General features: G+C 35.2%; 1 protein-coding gene across 1 annotated transcript in view; it reads left to right on the top strand.

The window, feature by feature from the left end:
• The window catches only part of BRCA2 (BRCA2 DNA repair associated), a 42,163-nt gene extending 26,915 nt beyond the window's left edge, over positions 1 to 15,248 (top strand). Inside the window, exons 15-26 of the mRNA XM_087721285.1 lie at positions 619 to 806; positions 2,386 to 2,556; positions 2,746 to 3,103; positions 4,740 to 4,895; positions 5,004 to 5,148; positions 8,166 to 8,284; positions 10,606 to 10,807; positions 11,575 to 11,741; positions 11,828 to 11,966; positions 12,987 to 13,243; positions 14,114 to 14,251; positions 14,572 to 15,248. Of these exons, the coding sequence (XP_087577411.1) occupies positions 619 to 806; positions 2,386 to 2,556; positions 2,746 to 3,103; positions 4,740 to 4,895; positions 5,004 to 5,148; positions 8,166 to 8,284; positions 10,606 to 10,807; positions 11,575 to 11,741; positions 11,828 to 11,966; positions 12,987 to 13,243; positions 14,114 to 14,251; positions 14,572 to 15,033 (2,502 nt within the window). The 3' untranslated portion in view covers positions 15,034 to 15,248. The remainder of the gene's footprint in view (positions 1 to 618; positions 807 to 2,385; positions 2,557 to 2,745; positions 3,104 to 4,739; positions 4,896 to 5,003; positions 5,149 to 8,165; positions 8,285 to 10,605; positions 10,808 to 11,574; positions 11,742 to 11,827; positions 11,967 to 12,986; positions 13,244 to 14,113; positions 14,252 to 14,571) is intronic.
• The last annotated feature ends 1 nt before the right edge of the window (position 15,249 follows it).

Genomic DNA, 15,249 nt, shown 5'->3' on the forward strand with positions numbered 1-15,249 from the left:
AAATTCAGTGATGCTGAACTTGAATAAAAGTTTCTAAAATCTTTCTCCTTTTCCCAGTCTTGGGAGAGAAACTGAAGGGGAAACGAATTAACCAAAGCTACCTGCAGTTTGTTCCTATATGAATAATATATAATTTATCATATATGACTAGGACCATGTTCTATGCATGAAAACCAATCAATGCTTTAGTTGTATTTACCCATCAACATAATGCCTAAACCTGAGGTGGATTTTTTTGTCATTTTCTATTATTTCATAAGATGCGAATGACTATTAGATTTCTGCAATGCATCTAAAAGATCCTACCTAAATGTCAAAGCTACTTAAATCCAGGGATCTGATTATTTTGAATTTTTGTTTTTTGAATATTTTGCACTTTACCTTTTGAATAATTAATTTAAATTAGCCAAAGAAGTTATAAAGTTTTGTTTCTAGAGATCAATATTATTGTATTACAGATACTAAATATCTGTAATACAATATCTGGACTTATAGTTGTAATTTCTTGTTTTGAGAAATATGCTGAGAAGTATCATTCATAATTTGTTAGTAACTATATATTGAGCATATATGTATTTAATAATACTAAAATATTCTGTCTGCCTTTTATCCTTGCAGTTGTATGCTTTTGGCGTTTCCAAGCAGTGCATAAAAATTAATAGCACAAACGCAGAAGATTTTCAATTTCTCATCCAGGATTTTTTCAGTAAAAAATATTTTCTAGAAGACCATGGAATACAGTTGGCTGATGGAGGATATATTATTCCTAATGATGAGGGAAAGGCCGGAAAAGAAGAATTCTTTTGGTATGATGTTCAGGAAATGTATCCATGAGTATGTAATATGTTATTAAATATGCCAGAAAGGTTTATATTTCTCAGTACCAGGACAATGCAGAAGCTGTTTGTTTAAAATTAAAAAGTTGGTTTTTATTTCTCTCTCTAAAAAACTATAAGATTAACACACTGTTTACATTTAATCCAGCATCAAAAAGCCATTTAACATTTCTACAGAAAGTCCTGGTTGAAAGCAAAGATATTTTTTAGTCATGTGAAAGAGAAACCTCATATACTTAAAAGAGAATATTTCAAAATATGCTCATACCTGCATGAAAAACCTGTTTAGAAATGACTGTAGCATTTCTAGATGGCATTCTGTGGTTCTCATGGCACACATGATACTTCTGAGTATTTCAGGGATTGACCAGATCACTAATGGTGAAAGTAATCAGCTAAGAATTTGTTTAGGGTCTTATAGGTCATAAGGAAAATCTTGACCCCACTTGGTCTCTGAATGGCAGCTACAAGTTGAAATGTTTATTCAGTAAAGTTACTGAGCAACCGTAGTATCAGTATTTTGGCTCAGTATAAGGTAGGGTTTTGCTTGCTTACTTATTATTAGATTTATATTCTGCCTTTGTTTTATACAGTTCAAGCCCGGATGCACAATGTTCTCCCCTATTTTCCCCATAACAACCACCCTGTGAGGTGTGTTGGGCTTTGCTAAAAGAAAGTGGCTGGTCCAAAATCACTCAGCTAGCTGTCATGTCTAAGAGAAGACTAGAACTCATTATTTTGTTTCGGGGGGGGGGGGGAGGAAGCAAATATCCTTAATATCCAAATAAATGCACCTTTTTATTTAGTAATTTGACTAGATCATTAATATTACTAATATCAGTTACAAGTATTGCTGCATGCCTTTCCTTCTTACTAAAATATTTTACAAAACTTATTTTTTCATTGAAATATATGATCTCTAGGTTCATGTAAAGGAAAATAATAAGCACACTTCTTTGTTCATGCTTTATCACATGCAGAACCCTTTTCCACCTAGCATATATGCATGTGTGTGTGTGCGTGCGCGTGCATGCGTGCGTGCAAATCCATTAATCTTTTTGAAATATATTTCCAGCACAGGTTCTGTGATTCACAGAATTTGCAATTTACATCCAAACCTGACATCTACTTTCTTCCATGTCCGTCACTCTACTTTGAGTTCTATCAAGTACCTCTCTTTTACATTCATAGTCTTCTACATCCTAACTGCAGTATTTTCTCTTAATCTTAGCACATCCAATTCTTTTTAAAATTATTTTTCATTGTGTTTTGACTAAAATATAGAATTTTATAAGATAAATATGTGTAGTTGCCTGTAGTGATTTAGAGTTTAAATGTGAAAAGTATTAAAGCAAGAGGTAACACGAAGAAACTCCACAGGACATTTCTTAGCTTCTATGCTATGGAGTCTAGGCTGTGTTTTTATTTATCATTTTTTTCAAAACATGCATTTAAAAAGTTGAATTATGATGTTATTATTGTCTTTTCCATGTTGAAACTCAGGCTTTATCCTCCAATAGTTTGATAAATTTTCTAATTTTTTGTGCAGGGCTTTGTGTGACACGCCTGGTGTAGATCCCAATCTAATTTCCAAAGCCTGGGTTTATAACCATTATAAGTGGATTGTATGGAAACTGGCAGCTATGGAGGTTGCATTTCCACTGCATTTTGCCAGTAAATGTTTGACACCAGAAGGAGTATTACTTCAGCTAAAGTTCAGGTAAATATTAAAATTAAGATTTGGGAAAATGACCTGAATTTTACTTTGTGTCTGTATAGCCTTAATTACCGCTCTGCTTTCAAATGAGACTGTTGTTTACTCCTTAAATTAAGTGGTATTACTTAGCAAGATAATTACTTCTCAAAAACATCCAAATTCAATTTGAAATATGTGTTCAATTTTTTAAAGGTATGATATAGAAGTGGATAAAAGTCAACGATCAGCCATCAAAAGAATAACAGAAAGAGATGATGTTGCTGGAAAAACAATCATACTGTGCATCTCTAAAATTATATCACTTAGCACAAATATGCCTCACAGTGCCGACAGCAAAAGCACCACTGAGGACAATAAAAAAGAAGTAGCAATCATTGAAGTTACAGATGGTTGGTATGGAATTAGGGCAGTCTTGGATCCTCCTCTTCAGTCACTATTATCTAGGCAGAAGCTTACAGTTGGCCAGAAAATTGTTGTACATGGAGCAGAACTTGTGGGATCTCAGGATGCAAGCACTCCTTTAGAAGCACCAGAAACTCTGATGTTAAAGGTACATTTATAACCTGTGGTATGATTGTATTTTAAAATGACTTTTATATATTGTTGTAGAATGGACAATGATAAACATTTCTGCATAGTTGTCTCTTCTTTTTTTATTTTCCTTTCAGAGTTGTAGGTCTCTAGGTCAGGTAGCTCCCCCCACCCCTTTAAAGTGAAACATTATGTAAGTGTCTATAATTTGAGTCGCTTACAAATCCTTTTATTTACTTACCTATTTATAGGGCATTGAACTCAAACATATGAACTGTGCAGAATGAAAACAATCAGGGGGGGGGGGGACTATATAGTGTTAAAAAACAATCCAATTATAAAATGTCAACCAAACATGATAAATCACTAACCATAGATAACTCATTTGACTAGACCCAAATGCTTAGGGGAGAAACAAATATTACAGTAAAAAAGCAATAGCAATTAGACTTATATACTTCATAGTGCTTTAACAGCCCTCCATAAATGGTTTGCAGAGTCAACATATTGTCCCCAACAATCTGGGTCCTCATTTTACTGATCTTGGAAGGGTATGGTTTGATTGATTTGATTTGATTTATTATATTTGTATGCCGCCCTTTTCCCCTGAAGGGGACTCAGGGCGGCTCACAATTCAAATCAGGGAAGGGGGTACAGACAAAAAATAAAACAAAACATAAATGCATAATTTAAAAACACACAACAGTCATACCATTCGAGACGGGGGCAACAGCTCTTTAGCCCCAGGCCTGTCGGAACAGCCAGGTTTTAAGGGCTTTGCGGAAGGCCTGGAGGGTGGTGATATATTGAAGACTCCTGACACATCAAGGAGAGTCAGGATGAATCACTACCGCATCCTAAATTTGACTAGATCATTGACCAGCACAACAAAAACCATCTCTGTACTTAACCCATTTCTAAAGCCCCAAAGAGTCCAGATAATCTACTTCTTCCAGAGTTCTCTGAATCTGGAAGTTGAACACCACCTGAGCAACCTTCTCTGAAGGTTGGAGACTGATGAAAGCTGTCCAGATTGATTGGGCCCAAGGATGGTCTCTTGAATAGCAGATGTTTCTCCATTTTTCAGAACTTGTGGAATCATCTCGCTCTTCAAGAGATATTTTTTATCATGACTTGGTATCCACCTACATGCACCCTCCCTGAAAGTATTAACAAATCAAGAGGCCTTGGTTTAAGAAATAAAATCCTGAGGGAAAAACTAAATGCTCTCTGAAACCAAATAGAGTTCTATAGATACCTGGACCAGGCTGATCCAATAAGGCTACTTCCTTGCAAAGGTGGTTCCAGGGTCATTTGGTAAGGATCTGTCTATTACAAGGGACAGATGACAACATCCCGTGTCCAGATCACATACCCACCTCCCTGAAACCAAACATAGTATCTTCAGCAAAATCAGAGTCACTGGTCAGAAGGGCAGCTATAGAAATCAAGTAAATAAATAAAATGTACACAATTTGAAAATGATTAGTATAGACTACTTTTATTGCACTTACAATTGACAGATCTAATTTATTCCCTTTCTCCGAAATTAACATTTGCTCTATAACAAGATGTGCTATATGTTTAAAACTCTACATGGCTATCAGGCTACATTGCAACAATGTATTCTGAAAGAAGTACTTGTTTTATTTTAGATTACAGCTAACAGTACTCGACGTGCTCGATGGTATGCAAAATTAGGATATTATCGTGATCCTCGGCCATTCTCTTTGCCTTTATGCTCATTGTTTAGTGATGGTGGGACTGTTGGTTGCATTGATGTCATTGTTCAAAGGATTTATCCTCTACAGGTAATTTAGTATATTAATTAGCCCTCAATGTATACATAATTACTGGTATTTGAGAAGCAAATCTAAAGTCATATGTGTGGCCTAATTTTCAACAAATATTTATTTTAGTGGATGGAAAAACTATCAACAGGGTCCTGTGTGTTTCGTAACAATCGAGCAGAACAAAGAGAAGCTGCAAAATTTGCTGAAAATCGACAGAAAACATTAGAAGCACTGTTGGCAAAAATACAAGCAAAATTTGAAGAGACTGATGGTAAAATATACACCTATATTTTTAAATTTTTAGAATATTTTCCATGTAATAAAACAAAAATGTCTGTTTATAGAGAAATATGAAAGTTGCTACACAACCTATCTGTTCTGTTCAACCTTTGTGTATCAGAACTGTTTAGAAAACTATTGATATCTCTTCTCAATTATATTTGATTCCAGCCCCTATAAACAGGATTGAGTTACTGTGAAATGTTTAGGCTTTGAAAAATTTACATTTCTTAAGTATAGAAATATATCTCACATATAGTATATGTCAGTGGTGGGTTGCCAATTTTTTTACTACCGATTCGTTTGTGTTTGTGGGTGCACTCGTGTGCGTGTGCAGAAGCGTCTGGGCGGGTGGGCAGAGCTTCCTGCCGCCGCTATTACCGTTCGCCCAAACCGGGAGCAATCCACTTCTGGCATATGCCTGAATATTATAAAGTAATATTACTGATTCAATAATGTTTAAATGATATCAGATTTTAAGAAACTAATTCTTCCAGTTACTGTATTTTTCGGAGTATAAGAAGCACCTTTTTTCCTCAAAAAAGAGGCTGAAAATCTGGGTGCGTCTTATACATCGAATACAGCATTTTTTTGTCTCCTGAAGCCCGCCCCCTTCACCAAAATGGCTGTGTATAGCCTTATGGAGGCTTTCAGAGAGCTCCTGGGGGCTGGGGAGGGCAGAAATGAGCAAAAATGGGCCTTTTTTGTCCCACCAGCAGCACTCCATAAGGCTATGCATGCAATTTTTTTTTTACAAAAAAAAGGGCTGTTTTTTGCTCATTTTTGAGGGGCCCACCATTCTGCAAGCCCCCCCCCAAGCTATTCATGCCTTTTATTTGAAAAAAACTGGCCCGTTTTCGTGAAAAACGGGCCATTGGGGGGGAGGATTGCAAAGTGCAAAAACTTTTTTTTCCTTTTGGAAAGCTCTTTAACAGATTGAGAATTACATGGATCAAGTCCTGTGCCAGCAGGAACAAAGTCTTATGTGCTGCAGATTGTCAATGATTTCCTTCTCCAGCACAGGGATAAGTACACCCGAAAACATCTACCTACCTACCTACCCTCTCTCTCTCCCTACCTACCTACTGCATTTCTCTCTCTTTCTATTTCTCTCTCTCTATTCCTCTGCCTGCCTACCTAGCTACCTACCTACCTACCCCCTCTCTCTTTCCCTACCTACCTACTGTATTTCTCTCCCTCTACCTACCTACCTACCCCCTCTCTCTCCCTACCTACCTACTGTATTTCTCTCTCTCTCTCTCTCCATCCCTCTATCTACCTACCTACTCTATCTTTCCCCGTGACCCGTCAAAAGCGCGGAGGACAAAATCGCGCTCGACGAAAGCGCGCATGTGACGTCATCACAGCGCGACGAAAAAAATTAAAAATTGAAATAAAATTAAAGTAAGCCGATTCACATAAAGGTAAGGGTTAGGTTAAGGGTTAGGGTTAGGGTTAGGTTAAGGGTTAGGGTCAGGTTTAGAGCGTTAGCGTTAGGTTTAGGGTTAGGTTAAGGGTTAGCGTTAGGTTTAGCGTTACGTTAACGGTTAGGTTAAGGGTTAGGGTTAGAGTTAGGTTTAGGGTTAGGTTTGGGGGGGTTAGGGTAAGGTTTTCGCTTTATTTTTACATTTTTCGATCACAGCGCGATGTTTTCGTCGCGCTGTGATGACGTCAAATGCGCGCTTTCGTCGAGCGAGATTTTGTCCTCCGCGATTTTGTGGTGGAACCATCTTTCCCTACCTATCTACTGTACCGTATTTCTTTCTCTCTCTTTCTATTTCTATTTCTTTCTCTCTATCCCCCTACCTACCTACACTCTCTCTCCCTGCTTACCTACTGTATTTATCTATCTATCTCTATTTCTCTCTCTATCCCTTTATCTATCTACCTACTTTTTTTAAAAAAAAATGCCTCTTGGTGCGTCTTATGCTCCAAAAATATGGTACATAAATAGAATGAATGTTAACGTTTCTCTTTTAGAAATGGTTTCCTCAGAATACTTCTCACTCCAAAATAATAATTCTGTCCTAACTATAAACCAGATTTACAATTCATTGCATTAACAGAATCATACCCTACTGTATGTACCCAATTGTTTAAATAAATATCGCACCCTCACATTCAATAAATGATCTGCAGGTTGTCTTTTCTATGATGAAATATGAAGCAATATCAGACGGAATCATTTTCTATTTAAGCCTACTAAAGCATACCAAGCTTTGTTCCTGCTGAATGCAATGTTCAAACCAAGCTTCCATAGATAGGGTTTAACTGCTGTGCTTGATTGGGTTTACTACTGTGTTTATGAACATAGTAATCTGCCACCATAATGGTGTTATTATTTCAAATTAGATTGAAAACTGTGTGCCACTGAAGTTATAAATTGATTTTGATGCAGAAATATGGTATCAGCCTTCTGATGAGCTGGAATACTAAATAACACAGGTTTATGGGATACAAATTAGGTGGTCAGAGTTTCTGTTTTTGCAGGGAAGAAGGGTGAGCCACAGGTGGAGGGAACACTTGAGTTTGGACTGTCTGGCTTCTTCCTTGTTTAAGCAGTAGCTACCTGCCAAAGAAGATAGCTTGTTGTTTTGACTGAACTGATATCAAGAGTTAACAACAATAGTTATGGGAGGCTCATGGAAGGTCTAAAAGATAGTGGAGAAAATGTTCAATTCTGCCAATTCTTGATATTTAAACAGTATTTTTTAAAATAGGGTGATCCTGTTTGGTTCTTGTTTGGGTGTGTTTTTAAATGATGTTATAAACACAAGAAATTAAATATATTTTTATTGTTTTTAGGAAAAAACCAAAGTTATTTGGAATGGTAATTTTAAATTAATTGCTGGTGCTTCCTTTGTAACCTATCATGATTTGTTACAATTTCCTTTCAAAAATTTAACAGTCACCTTAAGTTCAGTTCTATTTGATTACTGTTAACTGGGAATTCACAGCAATAGGTATTTGAGACATATTAATTTTATGTCTCATTAATTTTTAAAACAGATAAAGGCAAAAGAATACTGCGATCCCATGCTCTAACAAGGCAACAGATACGTGGTCTACAAGATGGTGCAGAGCTTTATGAAGCAATTATTAATTCTGCTGATCCATCTTATATGGAGGTAAGTTTTTTTTTTAAAAAAATCAATGCTAGAAATAGTCATTCTACAATTTTTTGCCTTTTTGCCAGAGGGCTCCAGTTAAAAAACAAACACAATGAATAAAGGGGATAAAGCAAAGTAGACACAGGTGGGGAGAAGCAGGAAGACAGAATTAAAAACTCCCACCCCCCAAAAAAGAGATGGTGAAAATTAAGAGAAATTTCATTTAATATTTTAAAAGAGCTACATTTCAACCATTGTTACAAATATTGGGAAATTTAACGAAGACAAATGTATAACTAAATTCATTTGCTACACAAAAATGTTTGAGGGCTTAGATGCATTGTTTGAGGTAGCCATTTAAGTTCAACCCCCTGCTTAGTGCAGGAATCCACACTAAAGCATCTCAGATATCAACGTATCTTGTATATTGATGTCAGACTGGCTGGTCTATTGGTACTTTCAATATCACCTTTAGGAACTCCCATCTTGAACTCCTCCCATGAGATCCCACTTTACTATTGCTCTGAGTTTCTTAATGTTTTTTTAAAGTCCAGGTCCAAAATAGGTCAGTTTCCTTGAAAATCAAGAACCCTATTATTACACTTTCCCCTTAAACCCTTACTATTAATGATTTGTATTCTTTGAATCCTAACATAGTTTATGAACCATGCTTTATGGCTGAATGCCACAACTGAACCCAAGTATAATGTTGTTCAATAACAATTAAAATGAACAGCATGATATATGAACCCTTTTATATGAGAGATCTAGCATTTGGCTCCAATAATATTTTGAATCTTAACAGGAAAGAGAAAAAAAGAAAAGACAGGATTCATTGTATTACTTATTGAAATGAATGTATGAGCTTTATTGTATAAATTCAATGCCCATGATAAATTTAGGTCTGTTTTCTTGTAGCCATGATTGGATAGAATATTAGTACTTGATTTAAAAGTAAGATCCATTAAATTCAGTACAAAATATTGGTATTATCTTTAAACTTTTGTAGGCTTTGGATTACATATCAGTGACTTGGGCTTGATTCTTCTGTTTAGCTACTCCAGAATTTAGAGTTAGAGTTTTACTGAGTTAAGGTAATTTATCTCTTTGTTAGGTTTTTAAAGGGACACAGTGGATCAGTGGCTAAGTTGCTGAGCTTGTCGATCAGAAAGGTTGGCAGTTTGAATCCCTAATGCTGCGTAATGGAGTGAGCTCCCGTTACTTGTCCCAGCATCTGCCAACCTAGCAGTTCGAAAGCATGTAAAAATGCAAGTAGAAAAATAGGAACCACCTTTGGTGGGAAGGTAACAGCATTCCATGCACCTTCGGCTTTTAGACATGCCGGCCACATGACCACGGAGACGTTTTTGGACAGAGCTGGTTCTTCGGCTTTGAAATGGAGATGAGCACCACCCCCTAGAGTCAGGAACAACTGGCACATATGTGCGAAGGGAACCTTTACTTTTACCTAAGTTTTTAAAATATCTCCAAATTATTATTTTTTAAACAGGCTACTATATTTTGATGATTTGGATTTTAATATTTGTGGCTATCATTCTGTTTGTATGGTTTCATAGTAATTTAACAAGAGACTTCAATAGCTGGCAATATAATTAGTTTAATAAGTATACAGTAGTAACAATAGTTTTTAGAAGACTTTCCACTTGTGTAAATCAGTCATACTTCAAGAGTAGACCTCACTATTTTATGTTTAATGGACCAGTCCTATTCAAGAATATAGGGATGGTAGACCAAGCAGAATTTAAAATGTGCCATGTGTCAAATTCTTTAACATTTTCTACAAAAAAAGTTCAAAATTCTTATATAAACATTATCAAATAAAAAATTAACAAGAATTTATGTCATGACCACTTTACTCTAATTTGTGTTTTTAAAAACAGAAGATTAACATGAATTGGTTAATAAAAAGAAAAGTTAATTGGAAAAGAAGTCTAAAAACAGTCCCTTTTCCACATCAAGGGGGCTATTTGAAAAATGTTTTAATTATGAGAATAGAAAGCACTTATTGGACATTTTAGTGTTGCCCATGCACAATGACCGTCAAAGTAATAATGATTATTACTCCCAAGGATACTTTAATTTGGATTCTTTCACTGAGTAGGAAATTTAAACTGATGGGCAAATAGCTATTTTTGATTCGGATTCTACCTATATCTAAATAGATATGTATAGGATTTAACTGGAAAAAAATTACATTTGATAGCCAAACATGTTCATATATTTAATTCTCCATGTTATAATGGAAATGGGACTTATTTTATGTTTCGTTTTTGTTAAGATCTACATAGCTGTTTCAGTTTTACCACTGTTTATTGCAGGGTTTTTTCAATGAAGATCAATTAAAAGCCTTGAATAGTCACAGGCAGATGGTCAATGATAAAAGGAGAGCCCAGATAGAGGCAGAATTCAGGAAAGCTGTGGAATCTGCTGAGCAAGAGAAAAACAGCTCCTGCAGAAGGGATGTATCCAACATAATCAAACTACGAATTGTAGATTATGGGACAAAAGAAAACTCAAAAGGTAAATATGCTCTTAATCCGCTCTGAAAGACATACTGACCGTAAAAAAATGTAATAATATATTATCTAAGTAATGCTTTATTCATATAACCTGTTTATTTGAATTCATTGTTTGTCACCTCTTGATACAGTTTAACTGTAGCACTATGCAAATAGTAACATTTCTAAAAGTAAATTTAAAATCTTCTGTAGCAGATATGCATATTATGTGTAGTTTTTGTTTATTAAGAATAAAATACAGGAAGGCCTCAACTTGGTGACCTCAGTTGGGACCAGAACTTCCATTACTACACAAAACACACTTGATTTTATGACTTTTTTTTTTAATACTTTATTTGTATGCCGCCCTTTTCCCTGAGGGGACTCAGGGCGGCTCACAATTCAGGGGGAGGGAGGACAAACAAGTTACAAACACGAAAACAATACATCATTAAAAGAGTCATTGAGCAAATTGGCTTTTCCCAATGACTTTGCTTGTCAGAAGCCAGCTAAGAAGGTCACAAATGGAGATTAGGTGACTGGGATGCTGCAGCTGGGATGCCAGTTGTCAAGCACTCAAATTTTGATCATGTGACCATGAAGACACCGATAGTTGGGCAAGGACTGGTCATAAATCACTTTTTTTTCAGTGCGATTATAACTTTGAATGGTTGATAAACAAATGGTTTTAAATTAAGGACTATATATGGTCAATGATCAGCAAGAATATTTTTTTAAAGATGCACCATGTTGTCAAAATACAATCTATATTTTTAATTCTAATTTTAGAAGTTATACTGAACATCTGGCGTCCACCCTCACATGTTTGTAGCCTCTTAAAGGAAGGAGGACGATATAGAATTTTACAGTTATCTGCATCTCACTCCAAAGGCAAGTTGAAAACCAGCAATGTACAGTTAACAGCTACCAAGAAAACCCAGTATCTACAACTGCCAGTAAGTGTTCTTTAAGACTTAAAGTGAGCTACTTAAGCTACAGTTTTATGCAATTTTCATAATGTTATTATCTATAATGCTATTAGGTTTCTCAAGAAAGTCTATTACAAGTTTACAGACCAAGGGAATGTCTGCTATATGGTAAACTAATGGAGCCCTCCTTCCAACCACCTTGTTCTGAAGTGGATTTGGTGGGATATGTAGTTTACTTGACAAAAAGAGCAGGTATGTTACATATTGTAATCACACTTATAACATATATATATAAGTAATTATATATGCATTCCAAGTTGGTATCTTTAAAGTCTTTTTTTTCCCTCCCAAACTGAAATGTAGAAGTTGTAAAATTTCTTTGAAGTTTCACATAAGCGATGAAATAACCCACCTCACCCTCTGGGTAAAATGGATACATTCTACCTTAGTTTCTTTATGTAACAAATGGCAAAAAATCACCTGGTTTTAAAATTTTAAATTAATTGCAATATATATTTATTGAAAATTAAAACTGTCTACATCTAGTTGTGAACAGAAATCATAGACACCATATAAATCAATCAATTAATGTTAATGTGATCATGGACCTGCATCAATATAAACCAAGAATTGCCATCTACAAATCCTAATATTTTAATGGTGTATCAGGAAAGTGCTGATTTGTAATATTTTCCCTTCTCCTTTCACTGTACCAAGCTCCATCTAACAAATGTGTGATATTCCATGGGCGTGTGTTTACTTTCTTTAAATTGGGTTTCATAATAGCTGAAAATTTAAGCCACAATAGTGTTATACATAAAAAAAGAGTTGGGTTATTTTTAGGTTTCTTGTGTTTGTTATTGTATTACTTTTCACAATTGTTTTCGTTTAAATTGTGGGAGTTGCGGTATTTAGCTTTCAATTTTGTAGAAATTAAAAAATAGTAATATGATGAATTTGGGAGTAACAGGCAGAAACAATTTGCTTCTTCAGTCCATTCCTAAACAAAAAATGTGATCCTTAATGAACAGCTGAGTTAAAGATCAGGTCAGTAGGATTACTGGATAGTGATGGCAAAATGCATTAGAGGGGAAAGGCATCACAGGACTTGCTGATTATTTTTTTATCCCTTGCATTCCTAATGCAAATAGATTATAATTTTCTATCTGTGGTAGCAAGGAGTAGAGGATTTTAAAATTTTAAACTTCAACGTGGCCAAAATGTAAAATTTAATATTAAATATAATAAGTTGTATGTTTCATTTTTATGTAGGGTTTTCTACATTGGTATATTTGTCAGATGAACATCATAATATAATAGCAATCCAGATATGTACAGATCTCAAGTTGTTTGCTATTGAAGATATAATCATTCCATATGCATTGATCTCTGCAACCAATCTTCAGTGGCGACCTGAATTCAAATCACAAATTCCCACCCTATTTGCTGGAGAGCTTTCTGCATTTTCTTCAAACCCAAAGGAAAAGCATCTCCAAGAAATATTCGAAGAATTTAAAAATGCTATTCAGGTAAAGTTATTTCTAAAGAGCAGTTAAGTACATTCAGTGCATGTAGTCACTTTTTTTTGTGATGCAGATTAAAACACAGCATTCCACAATTGGTTTCAGTGTCTTCATCAATTTTCTACAACCTTCCACATTCCCAAAACCCCTTTGTGGAAATGAATCTAAATGCTGCAGTCCTACAAATAGGATTCATTTAACAACCACTTATTCAACAACTATTTAAACTTACGACAGTGCAGAACAAATGGTAGTTATGATGACCCTTGTATTTGTTGGTTGCAGTGTCTTTGTGGTCACATCTAGGTTCTTGATGCCCACAATATCAGTGTCCCAGTATCCCAAAGTGACCCAACCACCAATTACAACCTTCTTGCCAGTTTGTCATATGTAAAAACTATGGGAAAGCCAACAGGAGTTCACAAATGGTGACCATGTAAGGTCCTCATTTAAGAAACCATGTTGATTTGATTAATAGTATCTCTTAAGTGCTTGAAATTGTGTCACTAAGCAATGAGGTCACATGCGGTAGTGCTTTAAAGCCATGGCATTTAGCAACAGAAATTCCACACCCAATTGCCTTTATTGAAGACAACCATATATACTTCATTACAAGCAATCATAATACGTTCTTTTGGTAATTCCTGACATTTAAAAATAAGGTGTTAGTTGCATACTTAAAATAATTTCATAAAACATGTATTGATACTACACCTGAAATAACAGGTGTTATTTCAATTTTTGTTGTTTTGTTTTTAAGTTGCTGTTCAAGCCCCAGAGTTGTATGTCAAGTGGATGGCCATATGAATTAAATAATAATATCCATATTTTACCAGAATGCAGTTATAATACAAAAATATTGTTTTTGTCTTGTAGAACGATGGCTGCTTTAGCAAAGAGGCACAATGCAAAGTCATGAATTTTCTAAAATCAGATCCCTTGCATTTACTTAATTTTTCCAAAGAATGTGGTTTGGATCCTCCCTGGAAATGCGATGCAGGAAATAAACAAGCAGTAAGTTTAGCAAAAGAACAATTTTATAAATGCTGTTCAAAAGTAAATTATTCTATGTTCATTGGATTTCCTATCAAGAATTTCAACTAAAATATTTTAGGGTATTTCGTAATCTTCTATAGTCACTGCTGAGAATTCTAGTTTAGACACACATCTCCAGGTCATGTAGGCCAGGATTGCTGTCTTATACTGATCGTTTAAATATCTGATAGAGAGATCTCCTAAAATTGCTTTGTAGGAAGTTATTTTAAAGAGAAAGACATTATTTAATTCAAATGTTTTTAGTGAGTAAAAATAATCATTTTTGTTGTCTTTTAAAGATTACAATTCCCAACAGTGAACTAAGACATCAAAGTCCTTTGACCATTGGAAAGTTAGACATAAAACCATCCTTTTCTCTTGGATCTGCAAAAGTGACACCAGATTTTCAAGAAACTCCAAAGAACTGTAAGAAACGAAAGGCAATGGATCTGCTCAGTCGAGTCCCTTCCCCTCCACCTGTGAAGCCAATCTGCATATTTATTTCACCACCTCTAAAAAAAGCATTTCAGCCTCCTCGAAGCAGTTGTGGCCAGAGCAAAACATCAATTAAAAAAACTGAAAGAAAGAATAGCAAACATCCGCTGCTAAAGTTAAATGGGGCTGATTATGCTCCTGAAACCAATTTTGTTGCTGATGAAGAACTTGCAATGATAAATACCCAAGACCTCTTAAGTAATTTTTCAGAAGAACAAGGAATTGTATCTATGGGTGACACTGAACATGTGATATCCAATACATGATGCTGCAGTTTTTTCAGGCTGATCATTCTGTCCAGCCAGCTAATTAAAAAAAAAGTATGAGGGAAATACCCCAAAAAATTAATTCCTTTAAAGGAAAACAGAACAAACAGTTCATTATGGTGTGGGAAATGTTAGAGGCAAAGCAAATAATGTCACTGTTAATATAGTTTGTATTTAATGTGTGAATTACCTTTTAAAACTCTGAATGCTGTAAAA

Source organism: Thamnophis sirtalis, unplaced genomic scaffold (assembly GCF_051295495.1).
Source record: "Thamnophis sirtalis isolate CommonGarterSnake01/CBP01778 unplaced genomic scaffold, rThaSir2_p1.2 scaffold_8, whole genome shotgun sequence".
Lineage (NCBI taxonomy): Eukaryota > Metazoa > Chordata > Lepidosauria > Squamata > Natricidae > Thamnophis > Thamnophis sirtalis.